Source organism: Arvicanthis niloticus, chromosome 12 (genome assembly GCF_011762505.2).
Source record: "Arvicanthis niloticus isolate mArvNil1 chromosome 12, mArvNil1.pat.X, whole genome shotgun sequence".
Classification (NCBI taxonomy): Eukaryota; Metazoa; Chordata; class Mammalia; order Rodentia; family Muridae; genus Arvicanthis; species Arvicanthis niloticus.
Window position 1 is genome coordinate 75,160,525 of NC_047669.1, and position 22,551 is coordinate 75,183,075.

The 22,551-nt window shown below is 48.2% G+C and overlaps 1 protein-coding gene across 4 annotated transcripts in view; it reads left to right on the forward strand.

The window, feature by feature from the left end:
• Dop1b (DOP1 leucine zipper like protein B) overlaps positions 1-22,551 on the forward strand; it is a 107,994-nt gene that overhangs the window by 50,114 nt on the left and 35,329 nt on the right. For all 4 annotated transcript variants that reach the window (XR_004607983.2, XM_034515384.2, XM_034515385.2 and 1 more), the window contains 9 exons: positions 1,440-1,711; positions 2,185-2,337; positions 10,047-10,147; positions 10,728-10,918; positions 14,172-15,804; positions 16,536-16,647; positions 18,031-18,219; positions 19,013-19,135; positions 19,450-19,584. Coding sequence is in view for 3 of the 4 variants with exons in the window: in XM_034515384.2 (XP_034371275.1) it covers positions 1,440-1,711; positions 2,185-2,337; positions 10,047-10,147; positions 10,728-10,918; positions 14,172-15,804; positions 16,536-16,647; positions 18,031-18,219; positions 19,013-19,135; positions 19,450-19,584 (2,909 nt within the window). In the remaining variant the exon portion in view is untranslated. The remainder of the gene's footprint in view (positions 1-1,439; positions 1,712-2,184; positions 2,338-10,046; positions 10,148-10,727; positions 10,919-14,171; positions 15,805-16,535; positions 16,648-18,030; positions 18,220-19,012; positions 19,136-19,449; positions 19,585-22,551) is intronic.

The following is a 22,551-nucleotide window of genomic DNA, read 5'->3' on the forward strand; positions in this document are numbered from 1 at the left end:
GAAAACCTTCCCAGTGCAAACGATCAGAAATCTAAACCTTTTGACACTGGTGCATGCTTTTGGGTCATTTTAGATTAGGGAAGATTACCCAGTAACTCCACAAACACCCCCAAATCTGAAAACCCTGGAATCAGAAGCATGTTGGATGCCAAGCCTTTGGTTAGGGGCTTTGTGCCAGCCAGCCCATTTCCTTTTTGTTCTGTAGCCAGCTGCATCAGTGACTTGTTAGCTTGCTGGCTTTGTGTCTGCTTCTGACTCCTGTGTCAACTGTATCTGACTTGGCAACTAGTTTCTGTGAAGACCAGGTTGGCCTCAAGCTCACAGAGATCTGCCTACCTCTTCCTCCCTAGCGCTGGGATAAAGGCAGGTGCCACCACCAAGTGGCTGCGAAAACTTCTGGTTTTAGTCTGCAGTTGGCCACTGCTAGATGTGACCAGTGAGTCCGTGTGTCAAATGATCCATAAGTGTCTTTGCAGGCTGGCCATCACTGGGGGGTCAGTAGGGCAGGGAAGGCAAGCGTCTAGAGAAACAACCACATTACTGTGGTTACTGCCATCGGCATGGTTCCTCTAGAGCAGAGGAGCCTAAGGGATGAGAGATGGAGGGTGAGCCTGTAAACCTGCCTGGTCCACCCGGAGCCTGACTCATGGGAGGTACCCTGTATTGTTAGAGCCATAGCTATTTGTCTGCCATGACTGCCATCAAAGCTGAGCGCCTTAAACAACAGAAGCACACTGTCTCAGTTCAGAACCAGAAGCCCCAGAGCAAGATGTCCCCAGAGACACATTCGATCTGTCTGAGCCTGGGCGCAGTTCTTCCTTGGACCACACACCAGTCTTTGCACATAGACTCCTCCCTCAAGGAGGACCCAGGCACAGTGAGCTAGAGATGCATTACTTCTTTGTTACTGTGACAAATTATCCAACAGAAGCAACCTAAGGGAAGAAGCTGTATTTTAGCTGAGGGTTTCGGAGATTGTCTCTGGTAACACGCAAGAGACAGCAGCTGGGAAGCTCTGCCTCCTGCGATGGGACAGAGGTAGCAGATCAGGAAGAGAGACACTAGAGGCAGCCTCAAGCCTTAGCAGGCCACATTACTGACCTGCCTCAGCATCCAGGCTTCAGAGCTTTCCAGAGCAGCGCCAACAGCTGGGGATGAGGTGTTCCAAACACCAGCCATTGGGGACAGCAAGCTCCAAAGCATAGCAGAGGTCCACTCTGAGGCTTGTCCTAAGGTGACTGTATCCAGGAAGACCTTGTCAAGTCAGTCTCCCTATAGTTCAGCTCCAGATGAGCACAGTGCTGTTCAGATGCCTCAGGTCACTGCCCAGAGTGGGTTCTGGGGTTCTGTGGGTTCTGTGGGTTCTGTGGTTCCGTGGCAGCCGAGTGGGGAGCCATGCTCACTTACTCACCTCTCTTCTCTGGCTGGCATCCTTTTAGGAGCCAGCGATTGCAGTTTTCTACCGTGGCTGAAATCCCTCATGACAATCTGCTGCTGTGTGAGTGACTGCTTCCTCCAGAACACAGCCATCGCTACCCTGCTGGAGGTGATAAACCACTCCCAGTCCCTTGCTCTTGTCATCGAAGACAAGATGAAGCGCTACAAAACCTCTGGGAACAACCCGTTTTTTGGCAAGTTACAGATGGTGACAGTCCCTCCCATTGCTCCTGGGATACTGAAAGTCATTGCTGAGAAAACAGACTTCTATCAGGTATTTCCCCCTGGCAATATGTGTATAGGTCCATGGCCTTTTCCTTAGACCAGAATTGCTGACTGGCACAGGCTGAGCAAGTCCAGTGCTATCCAAGGGTTGGAAGGACCTGGGACCGTCTGGTCTGTCTCCAAATCCCAGCTCCTGACAGTTTGTACCTCTCAGCAGGCCAGGGCAGTAGTTTTACCCTATAAGCAGGCTCTGATGGGACAGTTAGGGTCCAACACTATGCAGTCCCTAGGCTATGGGACAGTTGGGGCCCAGCACTATGCTATGCCCAAGTTATGGGGCAGTTGGGGTGTCTTGACTGGGCAACACCTGGTGGGCTTTTCCTTGGTCCAACTGTGTCTGGTAACAGTCTCGTGTTGATGATGGGTCTCGTGTAGTAAATGTGAATAGAAGGCAGGCTCACAGGAGAGAAAAGGCTCAGCTGTTACTGCGCTTGCGTGGTCTTCACTCCCTTTTCCCTGCAGAGGGTGGCTCGTGTGCTCTGGAACCAGCTGAACAAGGAGACCCGTGAACATCACATCACCTGTGTAGAGCTGTTCTACCGCCTGCACTGTCTAGCCCCGACCGCCAATATCTGTGAGGACATCATCTGCCACGCCCTTCTGGACCCCGATAAGGTGAGCCTTGCATCTGTATCCTCTGTGCTATGTCCAGCGAGCTGCTGAGTTTGCCCACTTTTCCAGCCCAAGGCAGATTGTTCCCACCCAAGCTAAGTCTCTGTTGGGCTCAGATGTCCAGATGAGCAGAGGTGATCCAAAAGCAGGCTGCCAGATTCCTGGGAGTGGAGCTGAAAGGTCCGGGACTCCCCAAAAAGGGGTCCACTTAAGTCTCAGGATAACACGCACCCAAAGGACACACGAGAGACCGTCTTGCTGTAAAATACATGAGGTGGTTTATTATATCAGAGCTCTGGGCCAGCCCATATCCCCATATCTCACATAGGGGATAGAGGGACTGACCTCGTGGCTCAGGGGCATAGCGCTTATATATGGGCGGGATAGGGAAAAATCGAACTTTCGCGCGGGTGCACAGGATTGGTTGTTTTACCTTTTTTGAACACTAGTAGGCCGTACCATGGGGCAGGGTGTAGTTCTTCCCTTGGCCAGTCAGTTTCTGGGATGTTCTTAACAGGCCTTTGTACTGTAACTCCCCCCTCCTCTGTAACTAATTAGATGGACCCAAACCTGCTGGCAGGTGCTTTTCTGCCCAAGGTCTAAGGCGAAAAATTTATACATATTTGATAAGATGGCCTTTATAATTTTTCACTCTACATCCCCACTTTTTCCGATTTGGTTATGTTTTTAATCATAAAAACTCAATTATTAATAGTCTATTTTCACCCCACTTTTTCCGATCTGGATCTTTAGAAAAATTTAAACTCCAGTATCATAATTATCATTTTTTTTGACCCAAAGTCCTATATTGGTGGCGCAACACAAAAAGTTGAACAGCATTTATTCTTTCTCTAACAAAAGTTACTAATCTATTTTAAATGTAGGGGCCTATGGTTAAGAGCAAAAGTAAAATCACAAGGGGTCCAGCAAGGGAGGATTGAACCAACTCTTGAATCAAAGTTGCTGTGCATCTCTATCTTGTCTCTGGTCTAACTTTTTTTCTGAATTTACTCTCTGGTCACTCTTGAATGGTCTACATAATAGTAACATTTTTTCTTAGAGCAGCACACAGACTTTCTCCTTTAAGAAACAGCAAGTCTAGTAACAACTTAACTTTGTTACTGACTGTTCTAGGGCTCTCAAATCCACATCAGTGGCAGCCCTCAGCTGATGAAAGTAATGAAGTGTCTGTATCAATGTAGTTACACCTGTCTCTATACCTATGGCCACTCCTAGTCACAATGTAACAGCTAGAGTCAAGGAAAATAGGCTGTCTGCAGAATCATCTAGGGTGTATCTCAAACTCAGTTCAAGAGTACCTGCAGGATCTAGCTGGACAAGTACACAATAATCTTTGTTTTCATCAAAGATAGCAGTGGAAACACATGGTGTTAACCCGGAGCTGTAAGTCTACCATTTATCAATTTTAGGCACTAGGTATCTGTTAGCAGGGGTTCTTGGGCTCTATTCTATTGACTAGGGGTTTCAAAACATTTCTTTTTCTTTGTAGCACACTTTCAAAGTTGTCTTCTGACTTTTCCACATTTTGTGGCACATAGCTGTCTACATATACATAAAACCACATATATAATAAAGAGAAATTGCAAAAGGAACAAATCTATATAACTCTAGATTCACATTTCAACTTCAATCTTGTAATCACAAGCTGTCATTTAACCTTGGGTGTACACACACTAAGTCCCACCCTCCAAGGCAGCATTTTCCCTGTGCCTCTGGGGTGGTCTCAGGAGTCAAGGCCTGCTGCTTCTTTAGCCTTGTAGAATAGCAGAAGACCTGGAGCCAAAGAGTAGGGGGTTGTTCAGGCATCTGGATCTTCTCCAGTTGACATCAGTCACAGGTGGTGATGGTGAACTTCAAGGAGGTCGGATGGTCCACAGCACCAGGAACAGTCTTTTAGTAGCCTGAAAAATCATTTCTCACACAAAATGGGCATTCTGGGTATGGAGCAAGAACAAGGGACACTCTAGCCAGCGCCAGTTCCCAAGGGTAGTTTAATTTTAGGGTCCTGTATATTCTCTCTACCTGTCCTGAGCTTCGGAGACAATATAAACAGTGGATCTTTAATTCCTGACTTACCTTAAAACTGCTCTCTGATCTAATTATCTAGGACACTTGAAACCTCGAGAAGGTCCCTATGTTAGGCTGTTTTTTCCTAGGTATTTCTTATTTACCCTAAGTCTTATTATTTTTCTGGCTCAGAACCTAAGGTCCCTTATACGCTTTAAGTCTCTTGGCTACTTGGTTGTATTCATATCTTAAGAGTCTATCTGTGTATTTAGCCTGGTAAATCCTTTGTTTTCTGGGGAGTATAGTTCTCCCTTCTTGTGTGCGCCATTGTCTATTTTAGGCCCCAAACCTGGGAGGGCTCCTGTATCAAGCCACTTGATCTGTCCGGTTGTTGCCTCAGGCTGGAGTCTCCTCCCTTTTTGGTATCCTGGGCAACAAATATTTACAGCTTCCGGTTTCATCAGGGTTTCCTCTCTTGGCATATAGCCTTGCAGGCATGGACTGTGGCAAAAGCATACCTGTTGTCCATGCAGATGTTGGCTTTCTTGTCAGCCCCAAGTTCCAAGGTTGTTCTCTGCACCGATGACCTCAGGGGTGGGGAGTCAGTCCAGATGGCATGTGTCCACCACAGTAGCGCTGGCTTGTCTCTGACCAGCATGGAGAAAACTGCTCCCGTCTGTAAAGCACGTTACCTCGGCTCCCAGCTGGAGTCAGTAGGAGGAGCCTTTCCTCTACCCGTGAGTTCTTGTCAGTTAGTTGCAGCCTGTCTGGGCCCCAATCCTGGGGAGTAAGTCTCAACCCGACAGAGGGTAGGAACAGTCTAGGATGACCATAAATGAATGGGATACCCAGCCCATCTCTTAGTCCACCATTTTCGGGTAGTCCATGAATACCTTTTGACCCATTGGCCTGGAGGAAGCCCCTGTGTCTATCAAAAGTTGGGTGGCTCCAAGCTGCCCCGTCTATCTCAATAGCCGTCTTCACACAGAGCTGTTATCTTCGCCACTTGGGGTGTTTTTCGAGGCCTGGGACTTTCTGGCCCTGGCTTCTATTTTTTAGGGCCCTCTTGGACCCTGAAGCTGGCTCCTTCACTTGCAATGTGCACACTGGTCTTTTTCAAAGAGTTTTATCTCTCTTTGATTGGAATCTCTTTTTTCTGCTTTCTGTAAATTCTTTCCTGTCACCTTTCTCTTTCTTTACCTCTCTCTAGTCTCCTCTATTTCTCTCGATTCCTCTGGACTCACAGCAACTGATCTCTATTCTTTTTCTCTACTCTTTTCTTCTAGACTTACACTAAACCTTCTCTATTCCTCTTTTCTATTCCTTTCTTTTAAATCTTCTCTCACTTGTTATTACCATCAATCATTTTAATATGTAGTATACTTCCTAAATCTTTCAATGACTTATCTTGTAGTCTCTGTAGCCTCTGGAGCCTTGTCTACACTGACAGAATGTCTCTATGAGCTAGTCTAGAAAGGCTGTGGGTAACTTATCTGATCTCTGCTTAACCTCATGTGTCCTGATCAAACTTAGTGGGGTCTCATATAATCTTTTCTCTCAAGACCTATCAGCGGAATCTGGCGTGGGCCTCTGGGTGTCCCTTACCTTCTGTCACATGGAGGTCTTAGTCAAATCTGCTCCAAATTGACCTGCTGCTGACCACGGCCTGATCAATTGACGGGGTCCCCAATCTGAAGACCAGAACCTGCAAAGGTCTTGTGAAAGCAAGGCTTTTATCTTATCTGTAGCATTTCACAGCAAGGATTATTAAGATGTTGAAGGTTCATACAGTTATTAACAATTTTTAAAAGGCAATTTGAGTTACATTTGACACTTATTTGAATTTAACTTTTAACAAAATAGAAACTTTGGTCATAGTTCTATAAAAACCTTTTAAAGAGTTATTTCTGATTACAACAAGAACAATAAAGTAAACATTTTTATGTCTAACGTAAGAGCACAAGTCTTCACCACTTCTTTAATTTTATCTTGTCAGAACTCTCATCTTTGAACCAAATCTTAATGAAAATCTCATACAAATAATGAAATTGTCTCAAACAGTAATGGCTAAAAAATTTATCAAAACTGAAGGATATATATATATATATATATATATATATATTCCTGACTCATATATATATATTCCTGACTCATATATATATATTTCTGACTCAGGGCAGCCTATAACTTTTAAGCTGTAATTTTAGAAAAAAGCACTCCTTTACTTATAAAACTGGGAAAAATCATTATCAACTTCCTTATTATATACAGAAGCTAAAAAACTGCTGGCCCCTTTTTTTTTTCTACTTTCTGCTGGTGTCCTTCTCCTAGCCACAGAGCAGGGCGAATAATCAGTTTTTCTTGTGTAAATCAAGACTGCCTCACAAGTAAGTTTTAAACTAAATTAAGTAAGCAGTTTTAACCAGTTTGTCTCTCTTTTTTTTTTTTTTTAAAAAAATAATTAACTCTCAGGTGAACAATCTTGCTGCGGCTGTTTGTCTAGCTGTCCTGGCTCCACTGCCAGGTTTTTTTCTTTTTTCTTTTATCACCTGGGTTCTCATCTATCTTCATAGGCGGCAGGTGGAAAACCGCCATTTGTTGCACTAGTGACCTCAAGGTACCCAGTACAGCCAGGAATATCAAACTAGGTAACTGTTGCACGCTGTTGCTGTGCTGGGGAACCACGAGTTGTAGCCCGCCAAGTGGGGGCTGGGTGAGCGGGCTGGGTGAGGGCACCCTCCATGTGCTGTTACCTGAAGCATATCCTACATGCGGTAGGCGGGTTGTAGGAACACGAACCGCAAGCACGAACCGAGGTAGCTGCCCCTTATTAAAGGACCTGCCCGCCTTTCTGCAGTTGTATTCTTGTACCGGCGGCTTCATTTCTCTCTCTGCCGGCAATCATGTTACCTATTTTTAACTCAAGATGTTTAACACAGTAGATTAACAGCTAACACACAGATGATTTGTCAAGAAAAGACACACACATATAAAAAACAAAAAAACACAAATAGCTCACCCCTCTCACGGGTGGTACATAAAACACAGATAGCTCACCCCTGCCACGGGTGGCACAAATAACACTTAACCACATTTGGTTACGACCCCAGATGGAGAAGTTTTACCCCGGCGACAGGGGAGGGGCCGGCAGCCATCTTGGCTGTAGTTCCCTAAGCCACAGGGCCTGCTGGGTAACGTAGTTTTTAGGTTGGACACCATCTTGGAAGTGTCTCTAGCAGACAATCACTCGCGACCCGTGACGTGAAGAACGGCCTGAAGGGCTGGCGCAACCTGCCTGTTTTCCCCGCCTATCCGTGTTCACACAGCCTGCCCTGCCCGCGTTTACTGTCAGCCCACCGGTCCTCTCGGCGGGGGGAGGGCGTCTCTCCGTGCCGCACATGCGGTGCCACGTGGCGCACGGTGATTGTTTAAAGCTCGGCTCTTTCTCCCCAGCGTGCAGCTGCGGGGAGAGGCTGCCACATCGCATTTAAAAGAAACTCAAAACAACATATAGACAACATATAGACAAAGGACATTAACATTAAAACATAGTCATCCGCGTCTAGACTTAAACAACCAGCTAAACTCGAGTCACAACGGGAAAGGCATCCACAACCATCTCCCGTGCAGGGAGCACTCCAGCTCCTTCCTACTGGGACGTCTCCCAGATAATTGCAGCTTCAGGCCATTGGACCTCACGGTCTCACAACGGCAGCTGACAAACACTAGAATCAAACCAGAAAACAGAATCGGCGGCACACTCATTGGATCTCACGATCACACAATGGCAGCTGCCAGAAAAACGGAACCAGAATAGAAAACAGAAGCGGCGGCGGGTGCACCCAAATATAGCTCACTCACACAGACACACAGACAGTACACAGACTTAAACCCACCTCCAAGGGGTCTTCGGAAGTCCTGGGGTAGCTGCGTAAGCCTGGACGAAAGTTTCCCGGTCAGGGAACCAAGATGAAAGGTCCGGGACTCCCCAAAAAGGGGTCCACTTAAGTCTCAGGATAACACGCACCCAAAGGACACACGAGAGACCGTCTTGCTGTAAAATACATGAGGTGGTTTATTATATCAGAGCTCTGGGCCAGCCCATATCCCCATATCTCACATAGGGGATAGAGGGACTGACCTCGTGGCTCAGGGGCATAGCGCTTATATATGGGCGGGATAGGGAAAAATCGAACTTTCGCGCGGGTGCACAGGATTGGTTGTTTTACCTTTTTTGAACACTAGTAGGCCGTACCATGGGGCAGGGTGTAGTTCTTCCCTTGGCCAGTCAGTTTCTGGGATGTTCTTAACAGGCCTTTGTACTGTAACTCCCCCCTCCTCTGTAACTAATTAGATGGACCCAAACCTGCTGGCAGGTGCTTTTCTGCCCAAGGTCTAAGGCGAAAAATTTATACATATTTGATAAGATGGCCTTTATAATTTTTCACTCTACAGAGCCATTGCTTTTAGGGTCCTCATAGTGCAGTTGTGTCCATATTAAGGTTCACCATAGAATTCTGCCCTGATTCCCTGATAGTCAGGACTTGCAAGCCTCTGGAGCTGTTTGTAAGAGTCATAGTTGTAGAGAGTTATTGGCCTCCTGAGGGTTTTCTGTCAGTTCATTGTCCTTGTTCTTTACGGCCCATGGGCCTGATATTTTGAGGGAGCATGAAGAAACCATGTTCTGTGTTTTCTTTGGACCACAGCACTTGGATATGGTTCTGGACACTGACTAATGCCAAGTCCTTTTTTAAAAGATTTGTTTTTATTTTATGTGTAAGTTTTCCTTGTATGCATGCAAGGGTATATGTATAGTGTGTGTGTGTGTGTGTGTGTGTGTGTGTGTTCCCATGGAGGCCAGAATAGGGCACTGGTTCCCCCTTGAAGTTGCAGATGGTCATGAGCACCACATAGGTTCTAGAAATGAACCTGCATCCTCCACGTTTCCAGCCCTGGGCGCCAAATCTTAAACACATACTTCACTAACTTAACACATCTAACTAAACACACATCTAAAGCCTGGGGAACTGTGTACACTTTAATCCCACACTTAACAGACATAAGCAACTGTGTAAGCTCCAGAACAGCCATGGCTGTGCAGAGAGAGCAAGGGAAGTGAGAGGAGGTACTTCCTCTTCTGCCCAAGGCCGCTCTCCTGACTGCTTTTGTTATTCACATATTTTTACATTTATGAATCTGTGTGTATGTGTGTGTGTGTGTATGCACGCACATGTGTGTGTCACAGCAACTGTGTGGAGGACAAAGGACAACTTGGAGGAGTCAGTTTTCTCCTACCCTTGTAGATTCCTGAGATTGGACTCTAGCTACCAGGCTTGGCAGTGAGCACTCCCAGAACCTGCACTCATTATTAAAATGACACGTAAAGCTGAGCCTACAGTGACAGGATATGACTCCTTCATGGGAGGCTGGGGCAGGAGGATTCCAGGTTCAAGACCAGCCTGCACAACTTTTTGAGACCTTGTGTCAGAATTATTTATAAATAAAGCAAGCAAGCAAGGTTGAAAGAGGGTGGGGCTGAGCAGTTGCTGGGCAGATTCAAGGGTTCAACCACTCTTACCAAAAAACAAAACAAAACAAAACGAACAAACAAAAAACCAGAGCCTCACGGTGACTCCCACAGAACCAGGATGAAACCAGGCTCCTCCATTTCTTTCTTAATCAAGGGAACACGGCTGGAAGCTCTTTTTCGGTTTTCGGTGATCTGGCACCTGACACGAGAAATCCAGGGCAGTCGTGCGACATCTCACAACCGCTCCTTTGACAGGTAAGACAGTTCTTCATTGTGACCCATCACAGGGAGCACTGCAGAGACCCCTAGACATGCATTAGGCTCTGGAGGGCGGGGCAGTGAAGCTGCCAGCAGGCTTATATGTAGGAATCCATGCTGTACAGGACAGGATACCCACAGTCCTCTGACTTCATGTAGCCCAGTGTGAGACTCTTATGGGGGCTTTCAGTGTGGAGGGGATAAGGGAGCCCACCCTCTTCAAAATCACTGTGAGGCTTTGCAGTTTGCCCAGATGAGGGGACACCCAGGGGGGATAAGACTGGTCTAGACCTCAGGCCACCTACACCTGGTTTCACCTGCTACATCACCACCTGAGTACTTAAGATGTATTCGTTGGTATATTAGACTCTGCTTTGTCTTTGCCATGAGCCCACTGTGTCTCTAAAAAAGCACAACCATGAAGCTAGGCACACAGCCTGTCACTCACTTGGTGTGTAAGGCCAGCATGATGAAGCTTCCTGGAGTGTCTGGTTCAACAACAGGAGCTCACTGCAGGCCATGGTGCCTGGTGTGCAGGGTCGGCAGAGTGGGGACTTGTTGACATCTCTCCCCACAGGTCCTTGTTTGTCGTCCTGGATAGCCTGGCTTGCACAGACGGTGCTATCAGTGCAGCAGCCCAGGGCTGGCTGGTGCGAGCACTGTCCCTTGGGGATGTGGCACGCATCCTCGAACCCATGCTCTTGCTGCTGCTCCAGCCCAAAACCCAGAGGACCTCCATCCAGTGCCTCAAGCAGGAGAACTCAGCCGGTGAGCAGCCTCACAGTTGCAGCGAGGGTGGGGGCAGAGGGGAAGGCCAGCACCACACTACTGAGAATGCACACTGCTCACACGAGCAACTGTACCTTGGAAGCTGATGGGGATGGTGACATTTTAAGTGCCACAGGAACTAGCACTTTGAACTAGTAGGTGTGGGTTGCTGTTTTCACTAAAAAGTCAGTGCTTTGTTATTGAGAGGAAATATTTGAAACATGCAGTATATATTATTACTATTAGCTATAGTCACCTTGCTGAAACTAAAACCTCACCCCTCTTGGGTAAGAGTCTTCATGCCCTCTGGCCAGCATGTCCCCTTGCCCTCCTCACTCGGCCTCTGGCAGCCACCTCTGTTCCTGCTTTACCTCTGTGGGAGTAGATTCTAAATGTCACTGTAAAAGAGACGGTGAGGTGAGTTATGATGTCTAACCCCTCTTGGTGTACATGCACATTTAAAGTCCACACTGCATCCTGTCAGCATGTGAACTTACCTCCCAGTGGTACATCTTTTCAAGTCCTACATTTACACACAGGGATGCTCTATTGTGTCCCTGGAGGGAACAATCCCTGTGTGTAGAACACCCTTACCAGTGTCCCTTGCTCAGCAGAGGGGTGATGCCGTGTGTAGGCACCGTTGTTAATTGAGATTCCTGGTGCCTCTCTGCGTAGATTTGTACCCCAAATCTGGGATACTTTCAGATAACTAAAAACGTCACGTTCCTGTGGAATCTGGTCCATTGTCCTTTATGTCTGTCCTGATCTTACAGAGAGAAACAGTGCCACCCTGAGGTGGGTGGAGGGAAAGACATGGCCTCCTCTGCAAGGTTCTTCCTGAGAGAGGAAAAGCTGGCCGCCTTCTCGAGACTGAACTATTATTCCAGGTCTTAGGAAAGAGATGATTAGAGAACTGTACACCTTCTCATTAAGCTCTGCACGGCATGTGTGTGACGTAGATGTGTGCCACACATACACATATGGTACAGACACGTGCATGCCATGGCACCTGTGCACATGTGTGTACACACACACACACACACACACACTGAGCACATGCGTGCCATGGCACCTGTGCAGATGTGTGTGTACACACACACACACACACACACACTGAGCACATGCGTGCCATGGCACCTGTGCAGATGTGTGTGTACACACACACACACACACTGAGCACATGCGTGCCATGGCACCTGTGCAGATGTGTGTACACACACACACACACACACACACTGAGCACATGCGTGCCATGGCACCTGTGCAGAGGACTTTCCTCTCTCACTGTCTATGTTTTAAGGATGGAACTCAGGCCATTATGCTTTGTGGCAAGCAAGCTATCTTGCCAGCCAGCTCCCGCCCATCCTCTTCCTCCTTTAAAAAAAAAGCCTCACTCTGTGATTCTTGAGATTCTGTCTCTGCACTGCCTCATACTTCCCATTTCCTTCCTGGTGCTGGTGCAGCTTGCACCTTGCAATATGAAGACAGGGAGGTGTCGCCTTCCCTGCCATGTCTGTGTTGTGGTGGACTGTGTGCTCACAGGCTGTGCGTCTTTGGTTTGTAGGTTGTCCATCTCTGGTTTCTGCTTTTCCTTCCTCTCCTTATCCTGAATGTGTTCATGGCATAGACTTGTTGAAAGCTACTTAGCCAAGAATTTTCATAGTATCAAAATCTTCCAATTTTTACCTTTTTTAAAAAGAGAATTGAGGAACTGGAGAGATGGCTCAGGGTTGAGAGCACTGATTGCTCTTCCAAAGGACCCAGGTTTAAATCCTAGCACCCACATGGCAGTTGGCAATTGACTGTAATTCCAGTTCCATGGGATCTGATGCACTCATACAGACCCATGGAGGCAGAACACCAATGTAAATAAAACTGAAGAGAGAGTTGATATTTAAAAGTGCCATATGTTTTCTTATTGCAGAAGTGTTACTGTGTCTGTTTTAAACTTTAGGTAGTAGCGGGGCATAGCAGCTCGCACCTATGATTCCAGCACTCAGGAGGCTTGGACTGGGGAGCATCACCTCGAGAAAGCCTGGGCCATTTAGCAAGTTCCTGATTAAAGCGCTAAGCGAAGCGAGGTGGCACAGGGCTGAGGAGCTGGCATACATGAATGCCAAATGGGTGTCCAGCACTGAAAAGACAGTCCTGGAGCGAGCTGCCTCGGAAGACTAGCCATATCTGAGAGTGCTGAGCTCAGACATCTAAGAGACCCTGCCTCAGACACCAGCCTCAGGCCTCCACACATGCACACACATATACCCACACACATCTGCATACAGTACATATGCACATGCAGAAACACCATGAATGCACACATGCACATTCAAAAAAGAAAAAAAAAGAAAAGAAAAAACCCTCCAAAAACTTCAGAAGTAAAGGCATCACACGGAGGTCCCGACAGTACCAGCTGTGATCTGGGCACTGCTGGCGGGTGGCAGATTCCCTTCCCTGTCTTGTTTACAGCTGTGTGAACTGAGTGCTTTCTCCAGTGGACTCACTTTGTACAGCTGTTGTGTATCTGCATGTTCCCTCTCACTTCTCCTGTACATACCTCATAGTCATGGGTACTGACACATGCATCTTGACCCAGCAGTGTGTCTGTTACAGGTGTGCACCTAACTGCTCCCTGCACCCTCGCTGTGGCTCTATTTTCTCCACATCCTGTTTCGGCGTGTGCCCGGTCCTCACAGCATTGAAACCTGCTGATGTGTCTGTGGAGTGTGTTTCCAAAGAGGGAATTCCTAGAAAAAAATCATTTACAATTTCCAAAGTGCCTCCTCTCAGAATTATGATAAAGACAAAGCTGAAGCCGTGGGGGCCCCTGACTCCAGCCCAGCCCTCAGGAATGGGTAGTTAGAGGACAGGCTGAGCTGTAGAACAGGACTTTGTCTCAAGGAAAATAAACCGGAAGTTGATATCACAAGCGCATGATAGTGTCACTAATACTCACAATCCCTGAATATTCCTAAGGGCCGAGGTGCCCATGTGTGCCAGCACCCAGCTTTATGTGGTGTTGAAGATCGAACCCAGGACCTTCTACACTCTAAGCTAACACTCTCCCAACTGAGATACCCCTCCCAGCTAAAGGACATATTTACATTGTTGTGTCTCTGTTTTGCCCATGATACAATCTAGACTTGGGTGTAGTTCCAGTGGCCATTGTCTCCTTTAAGCCAAAGATCACCTCAGAGCTAATTTGTCATCTCTAGCAATTCTGGTCTAACGTCCTTTGTCATTTTGTGATTTCCAGAGGACTTATACCGCTGGTTTAACAGGAAGAAGCCCACATTCAAAGAGGCATGTGGTGAGTCTGAGCTGCAAGAGGGTGCCCCTGAGGAGCACCTCCCTCGAGGCCAGTTCACCACAGTGGACCGTGAAGCCATCTGGGCTGAAGTAGAGAAGGAACCAGAGAAATGCCCACCAAGAAGTGATCTGAGCGAGGAAGACCTGCCCTACTACGTGGACCTTCCAGAAAGGATGACCTCTGGTGGTGGGGATAGCAGTGAGCACACAGAGTCTGCAGACACGAGCTCTGGCCACACTGACAGTGAAAACACATCCACTTTCTCATCTCCCTCCCATGACCTGCAGGACCTGAGCCACGAGGAGAACTGCTGTGCTCCCATCCCCATTGGGGGCAGGGCATACTCCAAGCGTGCAGCCTTGCTGGCAGCCTTCCAACCAGAAAGCCCCAGGTCCAATGCCAGGTTAAGCCTGGTGCGAGCAGACTCTGACAAGACGCAGGCTTCAGAGTCATTTTCCAGTGATGAGGAGGCTGATGTGGAGCTCCAAGCCATCACCACATCGAGGCTGTCAAAGCAGCAGAGGGAGAAGCAGGAGACGGTCGAGGCCTTGTTCAAACACATTTTGCTCTACCTGCAGCCCTACGACTCCCAGAGGGTCCTGTACTCCTTCTCTGTGCTGGAAGCTGTGCTTAAGACCAACCCCAAGGAGTTCATTGAGGCTGTGTCCAGGACAGGCATAGACACCAGCTCCACTGCGCACCTGAACCTAATCTCCAACCTCCTCGCACGCCACCAGGAGGCCCTCATTGGCCAGAGCTTTTATGGCAAGCTGCAGACCCAGGCCCCCAATGTCTGCCCCCACTCCCTGTTGATTGAACTCCTTACCTACCTCTGCCTGAGCTTCCTCCGGTCCTACTACCCCTGCTACCTGAAGGTCTGCCACAGGGACATCCTCGGCAACCGGGATGTGCAGGTCAAGAGCGTGGAGGTTCTCATTAGAATCACAACCCAGCTGGTCTCCATGGCCAAGGCCTCCGAGGGCAAGAATGTGGAGTTCATCCACAGCCTGCTGCAGAGGTGCAAGGTCCAGGAGTTTGTCCTGCTCTCGCTGTCCGCGTCCATGTACACCAGCCAGAAGCGCTATGGCCTGGCCACCGCTGACCGAGGGGGCAGGGTTCTTATGGAGGACAGCTTCTTTGAGGAGAGCCTCATCAATCTGGGGCAGGACCAAATCTGGAGTGAACACCCACTGCAGATTGAGCTTCTCAAGCTGCTGCAGGCCCTCATCGTTCTGGAGCACCACCTGGGCCAGGGTCAGGAGGAGGCTGAGAGTCAGCCAGCCCTGTCCCGAGAGTGGCAGAGGGCTCTTAACTTTCAGCAGGCCATCGGTGCCATGCAGTACGTGCAGCCCCACCCCCTCACCTCCCAGGGCCTTCTGGTCTCAGCTGTGGTGAGAGGGCTGCAGCCCGCCTATGGCTACGGCATGCACCCCGCCTGGGTGAGCCTGGTCACACATTCCTTGCCGTACTTTGGAAAGTCTCTGGGCTGGACAGTGACACCCTTTGTTATCCAGATTTGCAAAAATTTGGATGATCTGGTCAAGCAGTATGAAAGTGAATCTGTCAAGCTCACCATCAGGTATGCTGAACTTGATGTTTTTATTGGCAGATTTTGTAATTAATGTCTCTGTTGCCAACGCTACTAATTGAAATATAATCAAACCCCTTCAGAAGGCTGGGGAGTGTCATCTGCAGGAGTATATGTGTTTAGATCCTTTGACTTTAACCCCACATGTCTGGTAGAGTGCTTGCCTGCTAGTGTTTATAAACCCATGGAGTCTAGTCCCCAGTACTGCATCAAAACAGCACCCAAGGTCATCTGGATGGCCTCACACACATATATTGTACATAGTGGGTGGGCTCTGTGCTAGTTGACGCCCTGTGTAGATAAACAAACACAGCGACCCAGGCCTTCTCAGAGGTGCCAGCCAATTAGTTAACTCTGTTAGCTTTGCAAAATAGAAATAAACAAAACCAGAACCAGCTTTAGAGTAACAATAAAACACTTTTGTCTTTAGTGACTTTGTAATATAAAGCGATACCCAAGATGCCTGTGCTTTAATTTCAGGAGCACAGTCAATCAAACACAGCCACTCTGTTCTGTGTTTACGTCATACTGGAACCTTCATAGCCTCTCCATTAGATTCTCAAGACCAGTTTCTCATTTTTAAATATTCTTCTAACGTGTGTGTTTTAAAGGACAAGATGGGATGCCATTCTTTTTTTCTTCTAAGTTGGTTCTGGGAACAAATCAGGTCACCCTCTCACCCCCATTACTTTATTTAATAGTTTCTCATCTCTTCTCCACAGCACAACCTCAAAGAAGGAAAATATTCCTCCAGATTACCCACTCACTCTCCTGGAAGGTCTTACGACCATTAGCCATTTTTGTCTTTTGGAACAGCCTGTTCAACATAAAAAGGTACATATTCCCCCTAGAATCTGAAGCAAATTGCTTGTTTTTGTCTTTACTGGGCAGTGACTGTGTTAAGTATATAATGATATATGAATGATGCAAGTGTCATGCAAATATATATGAGATGCAAAGGAGAATATAAATATATGAGTTCTACACATGTGTATAAGATGCAAATACATGCAAGATATGCAAATGTGTGTACAAACATAGATGTGTATACACAAGAAACAAATGTTTGTGAGTTCCTTCAACCTTTGCCCACTGTTTCAGCTGGCAATAATGGTAAGATAGAAAGCAGATTGATTGATTTTTAGGCTTATTTAACATACGTGTGTGTGTGCGCGCGCGTGCGTGCGTTGCACACACAGGTATACATGCCAATAGAGACCAGAGGAATATTTAAGCCGTTCCTCTATTGCTCTCTACCTTCTTGCCGTAAGACAAGGTCTCACTAAGCAGAAGCTGTCTGCTTTGGCTAGTCTGGCCAGCTGGCTGGTGAGCTCCCAGGATCTGCCTGTTCCTCTCCAATACTGAAGATATAAGCATACAAAGCTATGCCCAACTTTTTTAATGGATGCTAGGGATTTGAACACCTGTCCTCACGCTTTCACACAAACACCCTTTTTGCTCATTAAACCTTGCCGTGTATTCATCTTAGTCTAAGTGATTTTTTTTTTTTACCTCCTGATGTGATATGATGCTTGTGAAATCTGAGGTGGCTGCTCCACCCTGCCTAGCTAAGTCTTAGGACACCTGGGTGGTGATGCATGCCTGTCAGACTACCAGCACTCAGTGTGCAGGGAAGAGGATCAGAGTTCAGGGTCATCGTTGGCTAAGTTAAGTAGCAAGTTTGAGACTGGATGACATGAGATCCTCTCTTAAAAAACAAAACACAGCTGGGCGGTGGTGGCACACGCCTTTAATCCCAGCACTTGGGAGGCAGAGGCAGGCGGATTTCTGAGTTCGAGGCCAGCCTGGTCTACAGAGTGAGTTCCAGGACAGCCAGAGCTACACAGAGAAAGTATACCTACTGTTTTGATTGATTTTAAAAAGTTTATTTAAGCTGGGCATAGTGACCACGCCTTTACTACTAGTCCTCCAGAGGCAGAGGCATCTCTGTGAGTTTGAGGCCAGCCTGATCTATATAGTGAGTTCTAGGACAGCAAGAACTACATGAGAGAGTTCCTATCTTAAAAAAGTTTATGTAAAGTTTTATGTCAACTCTGTCTGAAAACAAGCAATGGGTTGATACATACAGTGACAGATGTCACTTTCAGACTACCACATGGGCGGTGGCCCACCCTCCACCCCAGCAGCAGCACCATCCCCAGGTGAGAGGGGACTTGGCTGGGACAGTGAGTCTCCTACACCCATTTGAACTTTCAGACTGCTGCCGTAAGTGATCCAATCAATCTGAGAAATGCCAAGAACGCCATTTTGGAAGAGCTGCCTCGAATAGTGAACACCATGGCCCTTATCTGGAATGTTCTCAGAAAGGAAGAAACTCAGAAGAGACCAGTGGATCTCCTGGGAGCCACAAAAGGATCATCTTCTGTCTACTTTAAAACCACCAAGGTGAGGCCTTTCTTGGGTCTGTTGGTTTGTGTGTTCACAGAAACTTAAACTGCACCTGCCTCAGCCTCCTGAGTGCTGGGATCTCAGCTGAGTATCACCTTGCCGCTTCTCTCTCTGGCTGCGTCCTTTCCTGTGTCTCTGTATGCCAGGTGTGGTAGCGCATGCCTGTACTCCCAGCACTCAGAAGAATAGCATTGCTGCATGTCAGAGACCAGACAGATCTGCACAGTGAGTTCCAGGCCAGTCGCATATGTAGGTACACATGCACACAGAGGCATGCACATATATATACACACAGGTATGCACACAAAGACATACACACAAGTAGACAGGTATACATATGCAGGGGTACACACACAGAGGTATATACACACAGGAATGCACACACAGTGGTATACACACAAATACACACAGAGAGCTATATATACACACACAGGTACACTCACAGAGGTACACACACACACACACACACACACACAGGTACAGACACACAAACACCCGTGGTCAGGTTCAATCAACCCCTCAGTAATACTTACCATCTCTAGACTCTGTCAAGCAACTCATCAAGCTGTGTCCCCATCCAGGCCACTCACTGTGCCTTCCCTCTGCCAGGGGTGACATGACCAATCTCACATCCAGCTCTGAGGGGTCTCAGCCCCTCCTCTGCCCCAGTCCATGCAGTAGTGCTGTGGCATGCGCTGCTGCAGTTCTGAGTGTGCCTCAGGTGCCGCCTGACACTACTCTGTGTTTTTTTTTTTTTTTTTCAAATAACTCTTGGTTTTCTTTTTACCAGACCATAAGACAAAAAATTTTAGACTTGCTGAACCCCTTGACAGGCCATCTCGGGGTTCAGCTGATAGCTGCGGTTGCTACAGTGTGGAGCAGAAAGCAGATACGGCGCCACAACAAGACCAAGGTGAGAAGGAGGCAGAGAGAGCTCGCTCAGTGTGCACACGCAGGCGGGCCTGCTGATCCCCACAGACGGCCCTCTAACCTCCGCACACGCACTCACAAGATAAGGAAAGATGAAAGGTAGAGGGGAACAGGCAGCCTCAACCTCAGGCCTCCACACACATGCACACACTCGCCCAGACATGGACATACCTCCATGCACACTACGATCACATCAGACTTCCTTCTCCAGGGACAGCCACCGTGGAAAGCTGTGTGTGTGCTGTTTTGCTTTAACTTCACCTGTAAGCTTTCAAGGAACTCTTTTCTTCTGGGCAGATGGTCCCTGTGGCAGGCGTGTCCCAGCACACCCTTGTTGACCTGGTCTGTGCTCTCAGCGCCCTGCAGACAGACTCAGTGCTGCAGCTGGTGAAGGAGGTGGTGAAGAGACCAGCGCAGATCAAAGGGGATGAGGTGAGGTACCCTGGGGAGGGGGGCACACCCTGGGAGATCTACAGGCGGGTGGCAGGTGTCCTTCCTGGTGCTGCTTCCTATTAGTTGTGACCTGGTGGGAAAGAGAGAATTCTTTGGGCTGTAAAGAAGCCCTGTTGCTATGTGTTAAAGGATGCCTTCAGACTTTGGGTGCTGTTAGTGGGAGCTACCTGAGGTCAGCTTACCTGTTTCTGAGGTTACACACAGTGCCTGGTACTCAACTCTTAGCACCTTCTAGAAAGAGGAAATGACACCTGCCTTCAGGAACTCCACAGCCTGAGAGGTGCAGAAAGTAAACAAAGCCAGACTCTGTCAGGGGCACAGCCCTGTGGGATTCAGCAGCCACCCTGGCAGGGGGAGGTGCTGGGCTCAGTTCCACTTTGGTGTGTGTGGTTGACTACAGATGAAGGTCAGAGGTCACAGAGGAGCAGGCAGGAGGGGTCAGCTCAGGGGATTAGGCCTGCTGGACTTGCGCTTCGCTTCGTGTTCATAGAAGTTAGCCTGACCTTCCCACAGAGAAATAGAGGCCAGCTTTTCTGTGGTCATACTTCAAAAGGGGTGCCCATATGTCCCAAAGGGGTGCCCATATGTCCCAAAGGGGTGCCCATATTTCCCAAAGGGGTAGCCATATGTCCCAAAGGGATACCCATATGTCCCAAAAGGGATACCCATATTTTCCAAAGGGGTAGCCATATGTCCCAGAGAGACCTTTCTGAGTTGTAGAAGGCACACACGTGGGAGCACTAACAGTCCTCAGCTCTATGGGAAAGTTCCATAGGAAGTCAGGTATAGAGACCACCAGGGATAAACATTCATTCTTTTGGAGGCCTGGAGCTTTCCCTGTCGTCACTAGTGGGAGCTTCAGAGATCATCCTAGTGACACAGGTTGCCTAGTGATGACTCAAGTTTCTTGTGTGAGAGAGAGGGCCGCTAGAAGAGACTGTTGTGCTAACGGCCCTGTTTGTACAAAGTCAACAGTTGGCCACGAGAGTGTGTCAAGGGTCAGTTACAGTCAGATGACAGAACTTATGGAGGCAGTCAGGGAAGGAAGAGATGGATTGCATGGGCCGCCATGAGGCAGTCAGCTTGAGAGGACGGATTGCACGGGCTGCCATGAAGCAGTCAGCTTGAGAGATGGAGTGCACAGGCCGCCATGAGGCAGTCAGCTTGAGAGGACGGATTGCACGGGCCGCCATGAAGCAGTCAGCTTGAGAGATGGAGTGCACAGGCTGCCATGAGGCAGTCAGCTTGAGAGATGGAGTGCACAGGCCGCCATGAGGCAGTCAGCTTGAGAGGACAGATTGCACAGGCCGCCATGAAGCAGTCAACTTGAGAGATGGAGTGCACAGGCCGCCATGAGGCAGTCAGCTTGAGAGATGGAGTGCACAGGCCGCCATGAGGCAGTCAGCTTGAGAGATGGAGTGCACAGGCCGCCATGAAGCAGTCAGCTTGAGAGATGGAGTGCACAGGCCGCCATGAGGCAGTCAGCTTGAGAGGACAGATTGCACGGGCCGCCATGAAGCAGTCAGCTTGAGAGATGGAGTGCACAGGCTGCCATGAAGCAGTCAGCTTGAGAGATGGAGTGCACAGGCCGCCATGAGGCAGTCAGTTTTAGAGGACGGCTGTAAATCAGCTCTGCTCGCAGGAAACAAGCAGCTTGTCTGGGCCAAGCTTGAGTGACCATGGTCTGAGAAGACAAACTGAAATTACCCTGAAGGACATGTCCACTGAAAAGGTCCCATGGTTGTATGGTCACAGGATGAAGGGAAGTCACAAAGCCATGTATTTACAGAGTCAGTGGTGAGGCCAGCAGCTAGGAGCTAGGGCTTCTCTCCTCTAGTTCAGATGTCATCTGTATGACGTTGTCAGCTGCAAGGTTGGAGACTTGAGTTCCAGGGTTGCAGGTCAGACCCAGTGTCTGACTTCTGTGCCCATTAAAGGAGCTAAAGCGAACTCCAGGTGACGGCTCCTTCTCCGCCACTGTCTCTCCCTCTGAGGGCAGACTTTAGGGGCCCAGAGCATGGAGTGGCAGGACTGAAGGGGGGTGGAGCTCTTGACAGGTCTAGTAAGATTCTACCTGCTGAGTCCTTATCAAGACCAGCTTTAGTCATGCACACAAACTCTGCACACACATGAACTGCATGCATACAGACTGAACACATACACACAGACTGCATGCACATGTACTGCACATACATGAACTCAGAGTCATCGTAAACATATTGAGAGGTGGATTAGAGAATCAGCCAAGTGCAAGGCACCAGGTCCAAGGACATAAACCACACTTTCCACGCTTGTTTGTGGAGCTCTCCTGTGGGTCTCCCACGCTGTGGAGCTCTCCCGTGGGTCTCACACATTTCCATGCTTGTGGAGCTCTCCTGTGGGTCTCCCAGTACGCTGGTTGTCATTCTCCACCTGTTGCTGTACCTAGACTTCGTTACAGTAGGCTGGCCATCGAGAGAAGCATGGACTGAGGACTCTGAGGGGCAGGAAGTGGCCCTTCCTAGGGGTCCTTGTCAGGCTAGCCCTGCTTCCATAGATGCCAGGGCTGTGTTCTGGAGAAGCACATGCATGTGTAGCCAGTGCATCCCCTTTGGGTTGTGTTTCTTCAAGTTACTAGAAAGTCTGCAGAAAACTGTAACTTTTTGATTAGAGAGTGTGAGAAAGAAACCAGTTTTTATCTGTCTGATTGAAGTTTGGTATTTCTCTGATTATTTTAGTATAACTTCTATAAATAGCTTCCTAAAAGGAAAAATGTATCTGGAATGTTTTGTTTTGTTTTTTCCCTATAACTCCAGCTAGTCAGAACTTAAGGAACTCTGAGCTAGGCAAGGACTAGATCCTCGCCTTGCCAAGAGGCCATTCTGTGCACTATGAGGATCTACATTCACCCCAGCTTGCTTTCTGTTCCGGAAGTTGGGACCTCACAGACATGGTTGTCCAGGTATA